This window comes from Carcharodon carcharias, chromosome 25 (assembly GCF_017639515.1).
Source record: "Carcharodon carcharias isolate sCarCar2 chromosome 25, sCarCar2.pri, whole genome shotgun sequence".
NCBI classification, from domain to species: domain Eukaryota; kingdom Metazoa; phylum Chordata; class Chondrichthyes; order Lamniformes; family Lamnidae; genus Carcharodon; species Carcharodon carcharias.
In genome coordinates, this window is record NC_054491.1 from 7750853 (window position 1) to 7767031 (window position 16179).

A 16179-nucleotide genomic window follows, 5' to 3' on the forward strand; every position below is an offset into this window, starting at 1 on the left:
TATGCATACGGTTAGCGAATTCCTAGAAATACCTTTTAAACGCTTCAAAAAAAGGGCACAACATTAGTTTTGCATTATTGTGATAGCACTGCAACATTTGTTGTTTTGCTGGGTACGTTTTATGGACACGGAAATCTCAATTTACTGGCATGGAAGCAGACAGTAAAATAAACCCAGTTGTGTCAATAACTCCCAATGATTATATACATATCATATATGTTAATTGTATAAAAAGGGGATGGTAAATTGTTTTAAAGAATTATACAATATTAATTTGATCACAGACTTCACATCAGTGTGGATTAGAGTGAGGAGTAATGTTGAAAGGTTTCAGTTTTGTTGCTAATCGTTTGTTCTTGTGATATCTGTATGCTACAGACACCCGAGAATTGTGAAGTGAAGTATTTTTTCCTGCACTTTATTAATCATAGTGAAACACACAGAGAAAGTAGCTAATGGGAAGAAATCATGTACGTTATAATTTTATTTTCCACTGGTGCGGCGAAGCATCATGTACAACTAACCCGAGTCCTCTTTAAACGTTATATTTTAGCTTTTAATTAAATGCATGATAATGTTTTCCTCTAATTTATTGCTACCATTAGTGTGTTTTCAAAGTTGCAAGTGTCAGCACAGTTTTCCTAGATAATGAACAGTAAATCTGTCTGTTGTAATCATTGTTGACCTCATATATTGTGGTGAGATCTGTTTAATTTTTCTTCAAACCTTCACTCTTGGTCTTAATCATTTGTACTTCATACCTCTTTACACCTTTTCTTTTTCTTTCCATTCCTCTATTCTCTTCTCATCTGTGTCCATTACAATGGAAGCAGTATTCACTGGTGAGCCAAGTAAGTTCATCCCTAAATCCTGTCTCTGTCTCTATTCATTGTTAAGATTTTAATTGTTAGACTTATGGTGTTTTTAGGCAATGCGATATGGTGGCATGAGACCTGGTGGCACAGTAAGTTGGCATGCCGATGTGCTATGTCATAGAGTAAGTTCACACTTCATTTTTCAGATGGTGAAACTCCCCTCTTGATCCAATAGGCACAATGGACTGTGTGGTCCCCCAGGGCAAGAAAATTAAAAGGACTTATCTCTCTCTAGGCTGCCTCTAAGTATGTCTTCAAGACTAGTTACAAAGCAGCATGAACTGATGCCAGGCAGTATGTTAGCTGCCTTCTCTTTTGCCCATGTGTCGCTTGGTGATAAACAATGACCAAAAAAAAAACAAGTTCCATCAGTGTATCAATCATTTGACATCTGATCACTAAGTAGGCACAGATGTAACAATAATTGCCTTGAAAACTCTTGTATTTTACTAGTGACTTACTGATTATTTTTTTTTGCTATTGTTTTCTTATTCTTTATCTTAAGCCAAGAATTCCTCCTATAATTCTTGTCTAAAGAAAATAACCATTTTTTTTCATTTGAGATCAGTTGCCAAAACAGCAAAGTAAATGAGAGTACTTCTGCTGGCAGCAGATTTACATTTTAATAATTGTAGCATGGGAGACACCACATCTGGCAGTGTCAACCTTAATAAGCATCAGCTCCAATGCAATAATATTGTTCCATGTATCTACATAGGTTGACCTTAAATTTTCCCCATTACTTCTGTCGCCAACAATGTCACAACTGAATGTTTTGTACTTTGTTAAAATTTGCATGTTTTTTTTTTTCATTTTAAACAGTAGTAAACAGCAAAAAGTGACAAGCAAGGCTCTGCTCCCACTTGTCTGCCTTAACTTCAAATTTACAGCAGATAAGAGGGAGAACCCCCCCCCCGTGGAGCCTTAGGTTCTGTGATCAGGGACGTAGTGTCGCTGGAGCACAGTTCCGGCAGCTCCAACCAGGGCCAGGGAGAGGGGATGCAGACGGTTCCATTCTGCGAGGCCTGGGCTCAATGTTTTAAACTGAGTTCTCCTCGTCCACACTGAGCAGCTAGAACTTAAAACAAAAACAGAATTACCTGGAAAAACTCAGCAGGTCTGGCAGCATCGGCGGAGAAGAAAAGAGTTGACGTTTCGAGTCCTCATGACCCTTTGACAGAACTTGAGTTCGAGTCCAAGAAAGGGGTGAAATATAAGCTGGTTTAAGGTTTGTGGTGGGGGCGGAGAGAGAGAGAAGTGGAGGGGGTTGGTGTGATTGTAGGGACAAACAAGCAGTGATAGAAGCAGATCATCAAAAGATGTCAACAACAATATTGTTGTTGACATCTTTTGATGATCTGCTTCTATCACTGCTTGTTTGTCCCTACAATCACACCAACCCCCTCCACTTCTCTCTCTCTCTCTCTCTCTCTCTCTCTCTCCGCCCCCCACACACCTTAAACCAACTTATATTTCAACTCTTTCTTGGACTCGAGCTCAAGTTCTGTCGAAGGGTCATGAGGACTCGAAACGTCAACTCTTTTCTTCTCCGCCGATGCTGCCAGACCTGCTGAGTTTTTCCAGGTAATTCTGTTTTTGTTTTGGATTTCCAGCATCCGCAGTTTTTTTTGTTTATATAGCCAGAACTTAAGACCTGACAAAGCGGCTGAAAAAAAAATCAAAACTTTCTCCGCGTTCTGAGTTTTTGAAGCCCGTCTGTCAGGTCAGTTTCACTTGTTGCTCTGCTGCTGTGTGTGTGTGTGTGGGGGTGGGGGGGGGGGGAGGAATTGAGGAGTGTGGGGAGGGGGACATGTCTAAACAGAGTTCTGCAGCTCTTGCCGAGGAAAAGGCAATCGCAATGACTTTCACAGGGGTGTCGGCGGAGTTTTAAAAAAACTCAAAACAACAGATTGCAAAGTTTAAACAGGACTCGCGTCAGGTATGGGGATGAGATGGCGGGGGCATTAAAGCAGGACTTGGGCCAGGGGTTCTGGATTGAAGGGGAATCAGGCCAGGGTGGGCAAACAAAATTATTTCACCACAAACCCTTTAAAGCTGGCTGAACATAGTATATTCGGATGAGCAGCAGCAGGTACTGGCTATCTGGAGCTCAGGGTTTAACCAGATCACTCTTTGGGAAACCTGTCGGTCCAGTTTTTGCTGATCTACCGGGAGAGGCTGCTTCTCACTTACTCCCTCTGTCACCGTTTGGTAAACTCGTCCCTTTCTCCTTTCAGTTTCTTCTCCATTGCCCTCGGCAGAGTCATGGTAAGAAATCTTAAAACCTGCCCCTTGTATTTGATTGAACTAATTTCAGTGCTTTCAAACATTTCACGAGTGAGAGCACTGAGATCGAGTCCGACTGGGGCTAGACTGCAGCATGCTTCCCCCTCCCTCGGTTTTATGGCCGTACCAGAGGTTGCCTCTGTACTTAAAAAAAGAAATAGTGCATTTCTATCAGCACCGTTCACAATCTCAGAATGTCCCTAAGTACTCGACAATCAATTGAGTTCTTTTAGAGTATAGTTACTGCTGTTGTAAATGTAGGAAATAGATTAGAGATTTCACATTGACAAATTTTGGACCAAAGATTGGGTGGGATATGGGTGGAGAAGGAAATGGCTGGGAAGTGGTTGGGGGGAAGAGGAGCTCCCAGTTGGGGTGTTGGAGAGGCAGGTGGAGGGGGAGGTTGGGGGGATTCTCAGTGGAATCCACTCCATTAGTTGTCTGACTGGATTCTCAATCTATAGGATTGGTGTTGATTTTAACCCTCACTGCCTCCAATATTGAAGCTACTTGCTTCCAGGAATATCTTGAGCAGGGTGATTTGGCTCATTTGATGGCAACAATCAGAACTGAAGGGAAATCCTCTCTCAATCACATAGGGCTGCATGATTTCTGATGCAGAGGCAGCCAGCATGGGGACTATGTCGCTTGAATTCTACTTGCGTTATTAGTGGAGCACAAAGGCAAGTCTGGCCCTGAGTTCCCGGAGTTTGAGTTCAGGGCGGATGGTAAGAGTTGACCGGAATGTCCAGAGCTCGCGGTGTGACTGCGAATGCAGAGCCTGGGGAGGTTAAGAGGTGGTGGAGGGAAGGCTGGGCTCAGGAATCCCTGGCCTTATACTGCTGCTGCTGCTGCTGAATGTCTGAGTCAGTGCAACAGCAGTAACCCTCCTGTAAGGTTCCCTAACTGTGGAAAAAAAAAAAATATCCTCAAACACCCTGCTACATTTGCCTACTGAACATTAATTCCTTGGCTGTGGTAGCCTGAGGATATGAAACGCAGTAGTGTTTGTATTTCCTGCTGACATGGAATCTATGGCATAGAAACAGGCCATTTTGTCCACCTCATTGCTGTTGTTTATGTTTCACACAAGTCTCCTCCCACCCTTCGTGATTACACTATCAGGGTAGCAACCTTCAGCTTCTTTCTTCCTCGTGTTTATCAAGTTCCTTGAATGTATCTATACTACAATCATAGAATGGTTACAGCACAAAAGGAGGCCATTCAGCACATTGTTTCTGTGTCAGTTCACTGCAACAGCAGCTCAGTTAATCCCACTCCTCCATCTTTCCCCTGTAGCCCTGTAAAATCCTTTCTTCTTAGATAATTATCAAGTTCCTTTTGAAAGCCACAATTGAATCCTGTCTCCACCACATGCTCAGGCAGTGCATTCCAAATCCAAGCCACTTGTTGCATAAAGAAGTTTTTCCTCATGTTGCCTCTGGTCCTTTTGTTAATCACTTTAGGGTTCTTGACTTTCAGCAGATGGGAACAGTTTCTCCCCATTTACTCAATCCAGACCCCTTATGATTTTGAACATGTCTAACAAATCTCGTCTCAACCGTCTCTTCTCCAAAGAGAACGGCCCCAGCTTCGCCAATCAATACACATAACTGAAGCCCCTCATCTTCAGAACCATTCTCGTAAATCTTTTCTGAACCCTTTCTAAAACCTTCGCATCATTCCCGTTGAAGCTGGACCAGTGTTTTATGAAGGTTCATAACCTACTTGCTTTTGCACTCGATACCCCTATTTATAAACTCCAGTATTCAGTATAATTTATTACTGCTTCCTCAACCTGCTCTGCCATCTTCAATAACTTATGCACATATACACCCAGGACCCTCTACTCCAGCTTTTCCTTAAGAATTGTACCCTTTATTTTATGTCATCTCTCCCCATTCTTCTGACCAAAATGTATCACTTCACACTTCTCTACATTAAAGTTAATCTGCCACATTTCTGCCCATTCCACCAGCCTGTCTATATCCTCTTGAAGTCTATCACTATCCTCTTCACAGTTGATAATACTTCCTGGTCTTGCATTATCTTCAAATTTTGAAATTGTGCCCTGTATACCCAGGTCTAGGTTATTAACATAAATCAATAAAAGCAGTATCCGCTCTATATACAATTCCCCAGTCAGAAGTAGGTAAAGCTTTCTGTAATTCATGTTTTTTTAAATAATTAACCTGTTGTATAATGAAATTCTAGCTATACTAAACACTAATGATTCAAAATACCACATGGTTCAAAATAAAACATCTACCCACACTAATATTTTTCACTTAAAAAGCACAGTTTAACTGACATTTTGGGACTTAAATAATTAATATATAGGAAAACAATGCAATGGTCGATTTAGAATTGATATGGCCAACACGTTTCCTTAGAGTTCCTGCACCTCAAAATTTGGCACCACACCCCTGCCTGTGATATTAGATCTAATAGTGACTGAATGATTTCTTGTATCAGTTATATTTTTGGGAAGTAAAGACCTGGGCCAGGATTTTATGCTCCCCCACCAGCAGGTTTTTAGTTGGGAGAGAGTGTGAAATTGAATTCCCATCATGTTCCCACCTTACCCAATCAGGCAAGGCCTCTAAGGGGCAGCCTTCCCTTGCCCCAATTGAGGCCGTTAAGTGGTCACTTATGGGCCGTTTCTGCCTAGCCTCAAATTTTAGGCTGGTGGGAAGACTGACCTTCCGTGGGGGAATCCCAACAAAGAATAGAGTTATATCTCAGCTGGGAAAGGGGGGTTGCACGTCCATCAGAAGCCGCCTTCTGAAGCCAGGCGCCCCTCCCCTTACGGTCCAATGGGCTCTGGACCTCCCTCCCACCAGCGTTTCCCCAAGACCCCAATCACCCACTTTGCGACACCCCCCCCCCCCCCCCACTTGCCAACTTTCCCCCATCCCAGGCCTTCCCTACCCTCCCCACCCTGAGGCCCCTTGAGCTTACCTGGGCCTCCATTGCCCGGACTTAGGCTCAGACATCCTCCTGCATTTCTTCTTCTGTCCACTGCAGCGCTGTCACTGACAGCTGCCGGCCAATCTGACTGGCTGGCAGCTATCTAAGGCGGGGCTTCCACCTCCCTCCTGAGTGAGGGACTGAAGTCCCGCCTGCAGCCACTTCATATTTATCCAAGTATGAAATGGCTGCGGGGCAATCTGAGTCAGCGGGGATGTGTTCCTCGCCGACTCTTTGGATGTCAGGAAGTAAGACCCTCGGCATCCAAAAAATTCAGGCCTTGGCTCTTTTTAAATGATGTATCAATGTCGTAATCCATGTATTTGGCAACTGTTACACCTTCACATTTTTAAAAAGCAAAATTTAAGTTGTAAAATACATTTTCTGCTAATGGAATTGACTCCATTCCATTAATGGAGGTTTGCATCGGAAGGTACATTCTTTCGTTCTGAAGTATTGATGTTGATCACGTAAGGCTGCGTCTTCCAGTCGGTGAGCAGTGCATCCTGATGTCACCCTGCTTCATTTAGATTTTCAGTTCAGCGGGCGTGCAGCCAAATTGGCCATTAAAAAAGCAGTTAAAATGATTAATGGACCTGCCCAGGCGGCCTTCAGAAAAAAACATGAAACCTCATCCCACGGGCAGGATAAGATTTCATGAGGGTATTGAAATTTGTATAAATAAAGGAAATTGACATGTCCCAGCTCAGGTGACAATGTCACATGAGGGGACACATCAGGAACATTTTTCTTTGCCTTTGATGAAATTTTGAATCTTGAGCCGATCTCCCTGAGGCAGCACTTTGCCTCAAGGAGATCTGTGCGCTCCTTCACGCAGATGCGCGAAACAGCGCTCTCCCGGTTCAGGGAATCCCCCCCCCCCTCCTGGCCCACACGGGGAGCGCACAGCGCTTCCGAGCGAACGTCACGCTGAGCGGGCCTTAACTGGCCCGCCCACGAATGGGGGTGCCGATCGGGAACCCGCCTGCTCCTGTAGGGTAGCAGTGGAACATGAGGGGGCAACTTTAACTTATCCCTAACCTAACTTTAACCTCAGAGTCCATGGATAGTAGAACGGGTGAGTACTTGATCGTTTTAGTTTACCCACAAACAGATTCCTAAAAAAAATACTACCCCGCCCCACCCCCCCATGTCTTTACAGGGAACTCATTTTGCATAAGTACATGGACTAGCTAAACATAAAAATGTAAAGAGCTTGGATGTAGTAAAGCATATGACAAACTAAGCAATGCCTTGAAGACAGCAACCATAAGAATATTTTCTTTGTCAAACGAATGCAACACTTAGCCTTGCCCATGCGTTAACATATAGCGATATGAATTGATACCAAGTGCAAGAATTGCATTTTAGATTAATATTTATGTACACAGAACAGTGGTTTCAATATACTTGATTTATTTAATATTCTGAGAGCAGCGGGAGTTACTGTAATTCTACTGAACATTACGCAGGAGTAACTGAATCATCAGTATGTGTGGAGAATAATTTGGATCAACTTTCATGTAACATGCAAGTTTGTAACTAGAGCAGCGCAAGAGCAGATATTGATAGGGATTCTGGAGGTAGATAAAACCTCGCAATGAATTAGCATGACCTTACTTATGTAAGCTACCTCAGGGAACTGATGATTGCCTTCAATTAGGGTTTAAACTCATTCCTATCATGAATATCTATTCTGCACTTGTACAGTTGTCAAAAACTTCACAGAGAAAAAGCAGAACTAATGCATCGTAAAAGTAATTAGAGGGAAAATGTCTTGTTACCAATAAGCAGTTAATGGATGGTTCTGTATAAAGGAGCAAGCAGTACAACATTCAAACAGGCATGTGTATGTCATTACATTCCTTTGAAGATTAGCAGACTTATAGTATAAAAATGGTGGAAAATTACAATCACTCCTTATCAAAACTGATACAACCTTCCACTCTACTCCTTAATTTCCTTTATGCCCTAACCCAATCATGTCACACGAGCAGCTTTTTTATTATCTGACCAGAGGCATAACATGTGTATAGAAATCAATAAGTACAGAATAGCTGATTACTTTTTAGAACCATAAATGCAAAGCATATACCTTTCCTTCTACCTCATGCTATAAATATTTGACATTTCGAGTTGAGTTGTTTTTCCTCTGGGTACATAATGATCATTCTACATCCTTGAATGACGCTAGGTAATTGCCACAGAATGTCTGTAATAACTTTGCACTCTTCCAGTAGGTGAATTTTAAGTCACACTGTGAATTTATTATCTAAAGTGAGAGATGACTCTGCCAGTTTCCAGCAAGACCAATAAGCATTGCTATTGTAGAAAAAAATATAGTCTCCATGTGACTTGTATCCAGAAGGCTTATCTCCTACTTACTTTTATTCCTTCATGGGATGTGGGCATCGCTGGCTAGGCCAGCATTTTTATAGCCCATATTATTGTATGACTGATCATGGAGAGTAGATATTGAAGACTTAAATAGATTGGTAAAGGCTTTGTGCATACCCTAGGTAAAAGTTAATGGGGTAGAGTTTCCACTTTTGGGTATAATTCGCAATCAGAATGGAAAATGTGCCATTTTGAGAAGCATTTTTAGTCTAGTTTCCACTCTCACATTTGTTTATTGCTGAACATAAAATTTATTATGGCCTAGTGCAATTGGGCAGCATTTTGAAACCTAATTTTTAAAAAAGGCTTTAAAATATGCTCCTTGTATTTAAGGGTGGTAAGGCTAGTCCAGTTTGATTAATGCAGCTTAAAATGGGTTTATCACAAAAAAGCATATTTAATCAGTGTCAGTCTAGCACTTGTGAGCAACCCTATTTTAAATTTATAAAAATGACTTTTCTTTAAAAATACAGACCACTTGCTAGTTATATTGGACCCCGTAGTGTGTCTCTCAAATGTTGCACTCAAAAGCCTTCAAAAAAATTCTTATTAGTGCCCTTGCTCAAAAGAATCAGCATAATCTTTTGAGCCCACAATTGAACGCAATTAGCTGAAACTCATCTTGGGGTTGAGACCAATTTTGTGGATAGCTTCTAGCACGGTGCTTTTTAAACCAGCACAAAAGATTGTGGAAACTGTACTTGCATTGATACTTTACATAGATAATTCCATGACATTTTGTGTGGCTTACGCTAATTTCAGGAATGCTGCGGTGAAAACAACACACCCTAACGAAAACTCTACCCCAGTAGATGCAATAAATTTGCCATTAAAAAAGGACATGAAGTGTTTTGTAGAGATGTATGTTCTTAGTGGCAGAATTTAAACTTACTTCGATGCTTCTGGCCTTGATTTTCATTGTGCCAAGTGGAATGGGCTGACTGCTGTTGGTAAACCATTAAAGTAACTACTGCAGGTACAGGGGGAGAAATTTGTTCATGTTAAGCAGACTTAAATTGATTCCCTGGGGGTGAAGCAGTGTTGCGAGCTGCTACTTGTATGGCCTGAACGGCGTTCTTCGACAATGTAAATGAAGAACATTAAGGGTCATGGCCTTCATTGCCAGTCCTAGAGAATCGATGTAGATCTGCGTTGCACTGTTGGAAGCTACGCAACCAAATTTATCCCCGACATTATGTTGCACCGCTGAAGGGCAAGCCCATACTTTTAGAGATTTTAACTTCTGTCTAATAGTTATCAGTCGTTTCCTCCACTGAAGCAAAGGTGAAGAGGGATATATATATCTAACTCAGACATGAACTGTGGACGTGATGGGAATAATAATTTAAAAATAGAATATTTTTCTTTGCAACCCGCTGATAGTCTTATTTTGGCACATAAAACATTTACTAGTCGCTATATAGTTTATCTGCTAAATTTAAAAATGAAACCTTTCCAGAACCGTGCAAATAACATGGCAATCACACACAAACCAAGGTCTGTTTGTTATTCTTTGAAGGCCTTATGTTTGTATCATAAACTGTAAAACAGCAATTTGTAACTTTTTATTTATTTATAGAACTGTAATTGAAAGTTGGAACACACTGTTCAAATGCTAAATATTTTGATGCAGTTTCATGCTGCAGTATAATCCATTAAAATAAGGATTTGAAGCAACTGGAAACTATATCAATTCATACATCCTATCAGTGTCAGGATAGTTAAATGCCATTATTGGCACTAATGTCCATTTATCTGTCAGCGTAAATGAGTTATGTTTCCAAGATAGTCATGTTGTGAATATTTCTTGGTTTCTATTGAATTGTAATTTACTATCTCATTACATTATGAACATCTTCGACAACAGAGACTGATTTATGGTTAATAAGAATTATGTGGTGCCTGGTTCATTTCATTCTCAAATCATTTTCCTTATTTACATTGGTAAACACCGGGATGGTAATTAAATACATCATTTTCAGTGGTTTGTAGTGAGCCTGATGCTGATTGTGGGGAGGAAAGCTTAGCTGAAAATTAGCACAAGATGTCTTTTGGTTCAATGGGTTTCATGAGCTTCACACCCAGTGATAGAATAAGTTACATTCTTTTTAATTGAAATGCTGATCCTTGTCCTGTTAGGTTTAATCTGCCCTTGTCATCACAAAATGCCAGTCAACTTTTAAATAATAGCGAGTTTAGAAAGAATTGGAAACAATCAAAGGCTTTAATTAAATGTTTTCTTCCATTTTGTCTGCAGTACATTTGACTAAGGTGCAAAGAGCAGAATGCCATTTCAGCCATCAAACAGCAAAAGTACCAGCAAGGTTAGGACATTTAGGGAAAGCTGAAACAATAAAGTCAGATATCAGCACTGTACTGTTGTAACTCTAATGTGAATCGAGCTATTTTGATTACCCATGTTTGCTGACTGATTCTTATTGTTCTCAGGGAGTCTGGGGTCTGCAGAATTATAATATTTAGTTGCTAACTTGGGCTTTGCCTTTATAGCTACTGCCTAGGAACTCCCTTTGGGGAAGTAAGCTAAAAAGATTGCAAAGTCCTATAGCTACTAATTGTTGATGCTGAAAGCTTGTCTAGATTGGCAGCTGCTTGACTGCTTTCTAGCTTATCTCAAGGTCAGAACAAAACAGAATTTTTTTTGTGCTGTGTATTTTTTTTTTGAAGAAAAAATTCAGTTATGATTTGTTGGTGCTCTCTATAAGGTGTGGGATGCAAATCCTGATGGATGCTCTCAAAGCTTTGTATAAACCAGTTGATCCTCCCTGCCATTGGGAGACCAGGATGCAGTCCAGTATGTAGGTCAAGCAGGATTAGAGGACCAGGGGAAAAGGAGTGATTGGAGAGATGATTGAGCGGGGGAGGAGACGGTAGGGGAGAGAGAGACAGAGAGAGGTTGGGGAAGATGGAGGGAGGTCATAGGGTGAACAAATTGGAGGAGGTGGCAAAATTTTCCATCAGAATATTTGTCCTTCGCTCTCCCAGGACCAGAATTTCACTGTGGGAGGGGGACAGGCCCTTGGTTTGTTCTAGACATGCATTTCTTTATAGGGAAGAGAAGAAGGGTTTATGGTGAATGGTTATATAGTTTGACCCTTTCAGTAAGGTTGGGGAGGCTTGACGAGGTAGTGATCAGGTCTTCAGCATGACACAACCAAATTTAATTCTCAGATTTACACCTACATTAAAATAACTGTCAAATGTTATATGCTTAAAGCATTTTTCCACTAACATCACCAATAGTCATTCTAGACTGAGATTTGTGAAGGCATTAGGGCGCAGAAAAGATCCAGTGGTTCCAGGGATGAAAAGCTTCAGTTACATGGGCAATTTGGACTGTTCTCCTTGGAGAAGAGAAGGTTGAGAAGGTATTCAAATTCATAATGGGTCTGGACAGAGTAGAAAATGAGAAATTGTTCCTATTAGTGGAAGGATCAAGTGCTGGAGGGCAAAGGTTTAAGGTAAGTGGCAAAAGAAACAATGGCAACACGAGGAAAAGCTTTTTCAGAGAGCAAGTCATTAGGATCTGGAATGTGCTGTCCAAGTGTGATAGAGGTAGGATCAATTGAGGCATTCAAAAGGAAATTGAATCATTATCTGAACAATAAAAATTTGCAGGGCTATGGAAAAAGGCAGGCGAGTGCCACTAAGTGAATTGCTCCTTCAGGGGGTCAGCACAGATACGATAGGCCAAGTGGCCTCCTGTAACCATTCTATAACTATTACATTATATGCTAGAATGTGGCATCTTTCAAGCCATTGTATTTTAGCATAATTCAACTAACTGCTGGAGGTGCAGAATTTGATTGACTAGTTCTTGGGAACCTTTTGGCAGATCAGTTTAATCATGACGCCTTCTTTACAGACCAGAACTGTCTATAATCCTCCCCACTGTTATATCCAGTAATGCACAACTGATCATGCATTAAGTAATATAATAGTATTTCTTCTGATGTGATAATCTGACCACTTGAATGTCAAATTAAAATCCATTTCCATGTTCCATAAATTCTCAGAACACTTACACAACTTTATATACATCTTACAAGAAACTTTGCAGGTATTTTGTTTAATGTTTGCATTTGCAGGATGCCACAGTAGCTTGATGTGTTCAGGCTATACAGTCTGATCCATCTGCCAATTAGTTGCTAATTTATTTGTTCTAGAAACCAGATTTTAGTAAATGCTGCTCTAATGACTGCATAATTCAAAGTAGCTGTGGTAACCTGAATGAGTAATTGTCTCAAGAGGGCAGAACCTGTTCTTTGTGCCCCTTCTGTGATGTTATTGATGGAGGGAAATTAAATTGATATCTGTAGAGGCTGTTCAAGTATAAGTCACAAATCATTTGCAATAGATAGCAGAATAATAGGTCTGATAGATGCAACTATATTTGGATGCTGGAAATAGGGACAAATGTCCTTGTAAAGCTCTAAGTACTATGTAAAGTGCCTGATTTCCCATTCGTGCAAGGATATGAGTGTATTTGTTCCCAAGGTATTTCGACCCTCTTCCAAAAAAGGCGTAGTGGTATTGTCACTGGACCAGTAATTCAGAGACCCAGGGTAACGCTCTGGGTTTGAATTCCACCATGGCAGATGGTGGAATCTGAATTTGATAAAAAGTCTGGAATTTAAGGCCTAATGATGACCTTGAAACCATTTTCAATTGTTATAAAAACCCATCTGGTTCACTAATGCCCTTTACGGAAGGAAACCTGCTGTCCTTACCTGGCCTGGACTACACATGACTCCAGACCCACAGCAATGTGGTTGCCTCTTAAAGGCAATTAAGGATGGGCAATAAATTCTGGCCTAGCCAGCGATGCCCATATCCCATGAATGAATAAGAAAAAATACCAAGTAAGGCTGAAAGCCGTCTGTAAACAATCCAGAATAGCTGGGAAAGCTCTGTACATTTGTAATGAAACAGGTTTGTCCCCTGTATGAAGAGAGCCTTAACCACTCAGCCTAGTAGCAGGCATGTTATTTTGCTGCCTCTACTTCAGCAGGTAACCACAGTTTTAATCCTCAATGCCTGGAGACCAGCATCTCAAGTGGTTGACACATACATTTGGGCAGCATCATAGCAGCATCTATAGTGGAAACCTGCTGCCACTTTCAGAAAATAAATAAAAAGCAAATATGTTTTGAAAGTGCCTATAAGTGAAGCAGTGTTATGATTCAGTATTGGATATAACCATCTGTGAAGCATTTCTACATAGCAAGAAAGACACAAAACCTATAAAAATATATATAGCAATGGATAACACACAGCAAATACCATTGAACCCCAACATTTAACTAAACAGCTTGGAACTCACACCTAGGGAACTATTGTTTTGCTTTTTATTTACATAAGTATGAATGGGGAAAATATACAATTACAGTCATTGTATCAATAGCTTGCTGTGTGGCTGTCAATGCAATTAAATGGCAAATAGTTCTGTCAGTCTTTGATCCAACAGGATGGTACTGATCAAATGCCACTCTTTCTAGGTTTTGAGTTCAAGTTCTCCATTAGCAGCAGAATGCATATATATATTCACTTGCAACTGTTAGCTTTGGAAAAGCAGATGGAACCAAGCAGATGTCTGGTGTTGTTTCACTTAATTGCTTCAGTTTATATAATGTTTCATATATAATGACTGTCTTAATTTCTTCTTCATGTAATACCCCTTCCACTTACAATTGAGTGGTTGAATAATGGATTCTCATTTTCCAGGACTGTTCTTGTGATATTTGCTGTCAGTAAAGACAAACTAATTGCGATAAAGAAACTCTACATACATTGTTAATTTTATAATACTTGGTAATAATGAGGAAAGCTGTATTGGATTCTGCTGGTATTTGAAGTCCCTCTCCAGCAGAAAAAGACCCATTAACATGCAACCAGTACGCTGCAGCATACCGGTACTGGAAAGAGGGGAACTGGCCATGCAGGGCTAGCTGGCAGATCAAGGTTGTAATAGAGAGGTAATCTTAAGGGAGCCTTGATTGGGCGTATTTTGGGAGACCTCAGAGAGCAATCCTGCTCACCCTGGGCCCATGATTTAGAAGGAGATAATTGGAAGCTTCCTAGGCCCTTTTTTTTTTGAGTGACCTCCAACAGTCTTTTGAGTGACAACTGGTTAGACTTGCTGATCAGCTAGAACGAATAGGCTGAGCGTGCACTCATTCTACCCAATACCTCAAAATTGTAACCATGATTCTACACTCTGTCAGATCGTGGGGCAGAATTTCACACTCGGCGTGCGGATGCGCCCGACAACCGAGCATAATATGGCACGCGATGATGTCGGGCGTGCTTCCCGATGTCATTGCACACTCGTGTGATATTTTGGCGCCTGCTGATAATTGAAAGGCCTATTGAGGCCATTAACAAGCTAATTAAAAACAAATTAATGCTGCCCGTCCAACCTTACGTTGGCAGGCGGCCTTTACATTTTTTCAGAAACCTCACCCACAAGTGGAATGAGGTTTCCTAAAGAAAATAAAAGTTAACTAAAAACTTTATTTTTGAACCCATTCTCTCACACACACCCTCACATGTCCATCTGGACTCCTCTCTAGAGACTGCCTCCTCAGCCTTCACTATCTTGAGGCCACTTGTACAGATCAACATGTGCCCCCACACCAAACCCTGGGATACCCTCCTTCCCTCGTTCAGCTCTTGTCCTGCAGCCTCTGCCCTTCCCCGAGGCCACTTCTCCCCCGTCTCCAAGCAAGACCTTGCCCTGCTACAATTGAAAAGCTGCCCGCGTGTGGCTGATCGGGCTGGTAGCGACCTCCTCGTGAGCCCCCCCCTAAAAGTGATGTGGTGTGTCTGTGAATCCTGGCGTTGATGACAGAGTGCGGACTAAAGCAAGGTAGGCAAACAAACCTGGAAATCCCGGGCGAAGTGCAGCCCGCCAGGTGCACGTCACTCAGGTGCTGTTGTGAAATACGTCGGCGTGCTTTCCCGCTGATGTGGGTGGACAACCAGGGGTGGGGTAGGGGAAGGAGTCCGATGGGCTAGCTTTATATTGATGTGTTGCAGTGAGGTTCCCGATGTCCGATGGTGGGCGGAGTGGACGATCGCAAACTGGTTTCATGATGTTGTGAAACCAGTTTTTGGCCTTCGCGCCATATTGTCCGCTCATGCCACTGAACACACCTGGCATCGGTAGCCACAGAAAACCCCAGCCCTTGATGTCATTAGCATCCAGAAACCTATCAATTTCTATCTTTAACCTGCCGAATGATTAAGCTTCCACAGCCTCTGGGGTAGAGAATTCCAAAGATTCACCACCCTCTGAGTGAAGAAATTCCTCTTCATCTTGGTCTTAAATTGCCTGCCCCTTATCCTGAGTCTGTGCCCTCTGGTTCTAGACTCACCAGCCGGGCCGGGGGGAAAACGACATCCTATCTACATCTACCCTGTCACGTCCTGTAAGAATTTTGTAAGTTTTAACGAGATCGCCTCTCATTCTTAAACTCTAGCAAATACAGGCCCATCTTCCTCAATCTCTCCTCATAATACAATCCCACCATCCCAGGGATTGGTCTGGTGAACCCCTGTAGCACTTCTTCTACGGCAAGTATGTCCTTCCTTAGATAAGAAGACCAAAACTGTACACAACATTCCCGGTGCA

At 41.7% G+C, this 16179-nt stretch overlaps 1 protein-coding gene across 18 annotated transcripts in view; it reads left to right on the forward strand.

Annotated features, from left to right (window-relative positions):
* The window catches only part of LOC121269513 (neural cell adhesion molecule 1-like), a 490495-nt gene that overhangs the window by 380490 nt on the left and 93826 nt on the right, over window positions 1-16179 (forward strand). For 6 of the 18 annotated variants that reach the window (XM_041174119.1, XM_041174120.1, XM_041174121.1 and 3 more), the window contains one exon: window positions 834-851. The exons of 7 other annotated variants lie outside the window; for them this stretch is intronic. In XM_041174119.1, the coding sequence (XP_041030053.1) occupies window positions 834-851 (18 nt within the window). Of the gene's footprint in view, window positions 1-833; window positions 852-11902; window positions 11906-16179 lie in introns of all 18 variants that reach the window. 5 more of the 18 variants (XM_041174125.1, XM_041174127.1, XM_041174134.1 and 2 more) reach the window with 1 other exon arrangement.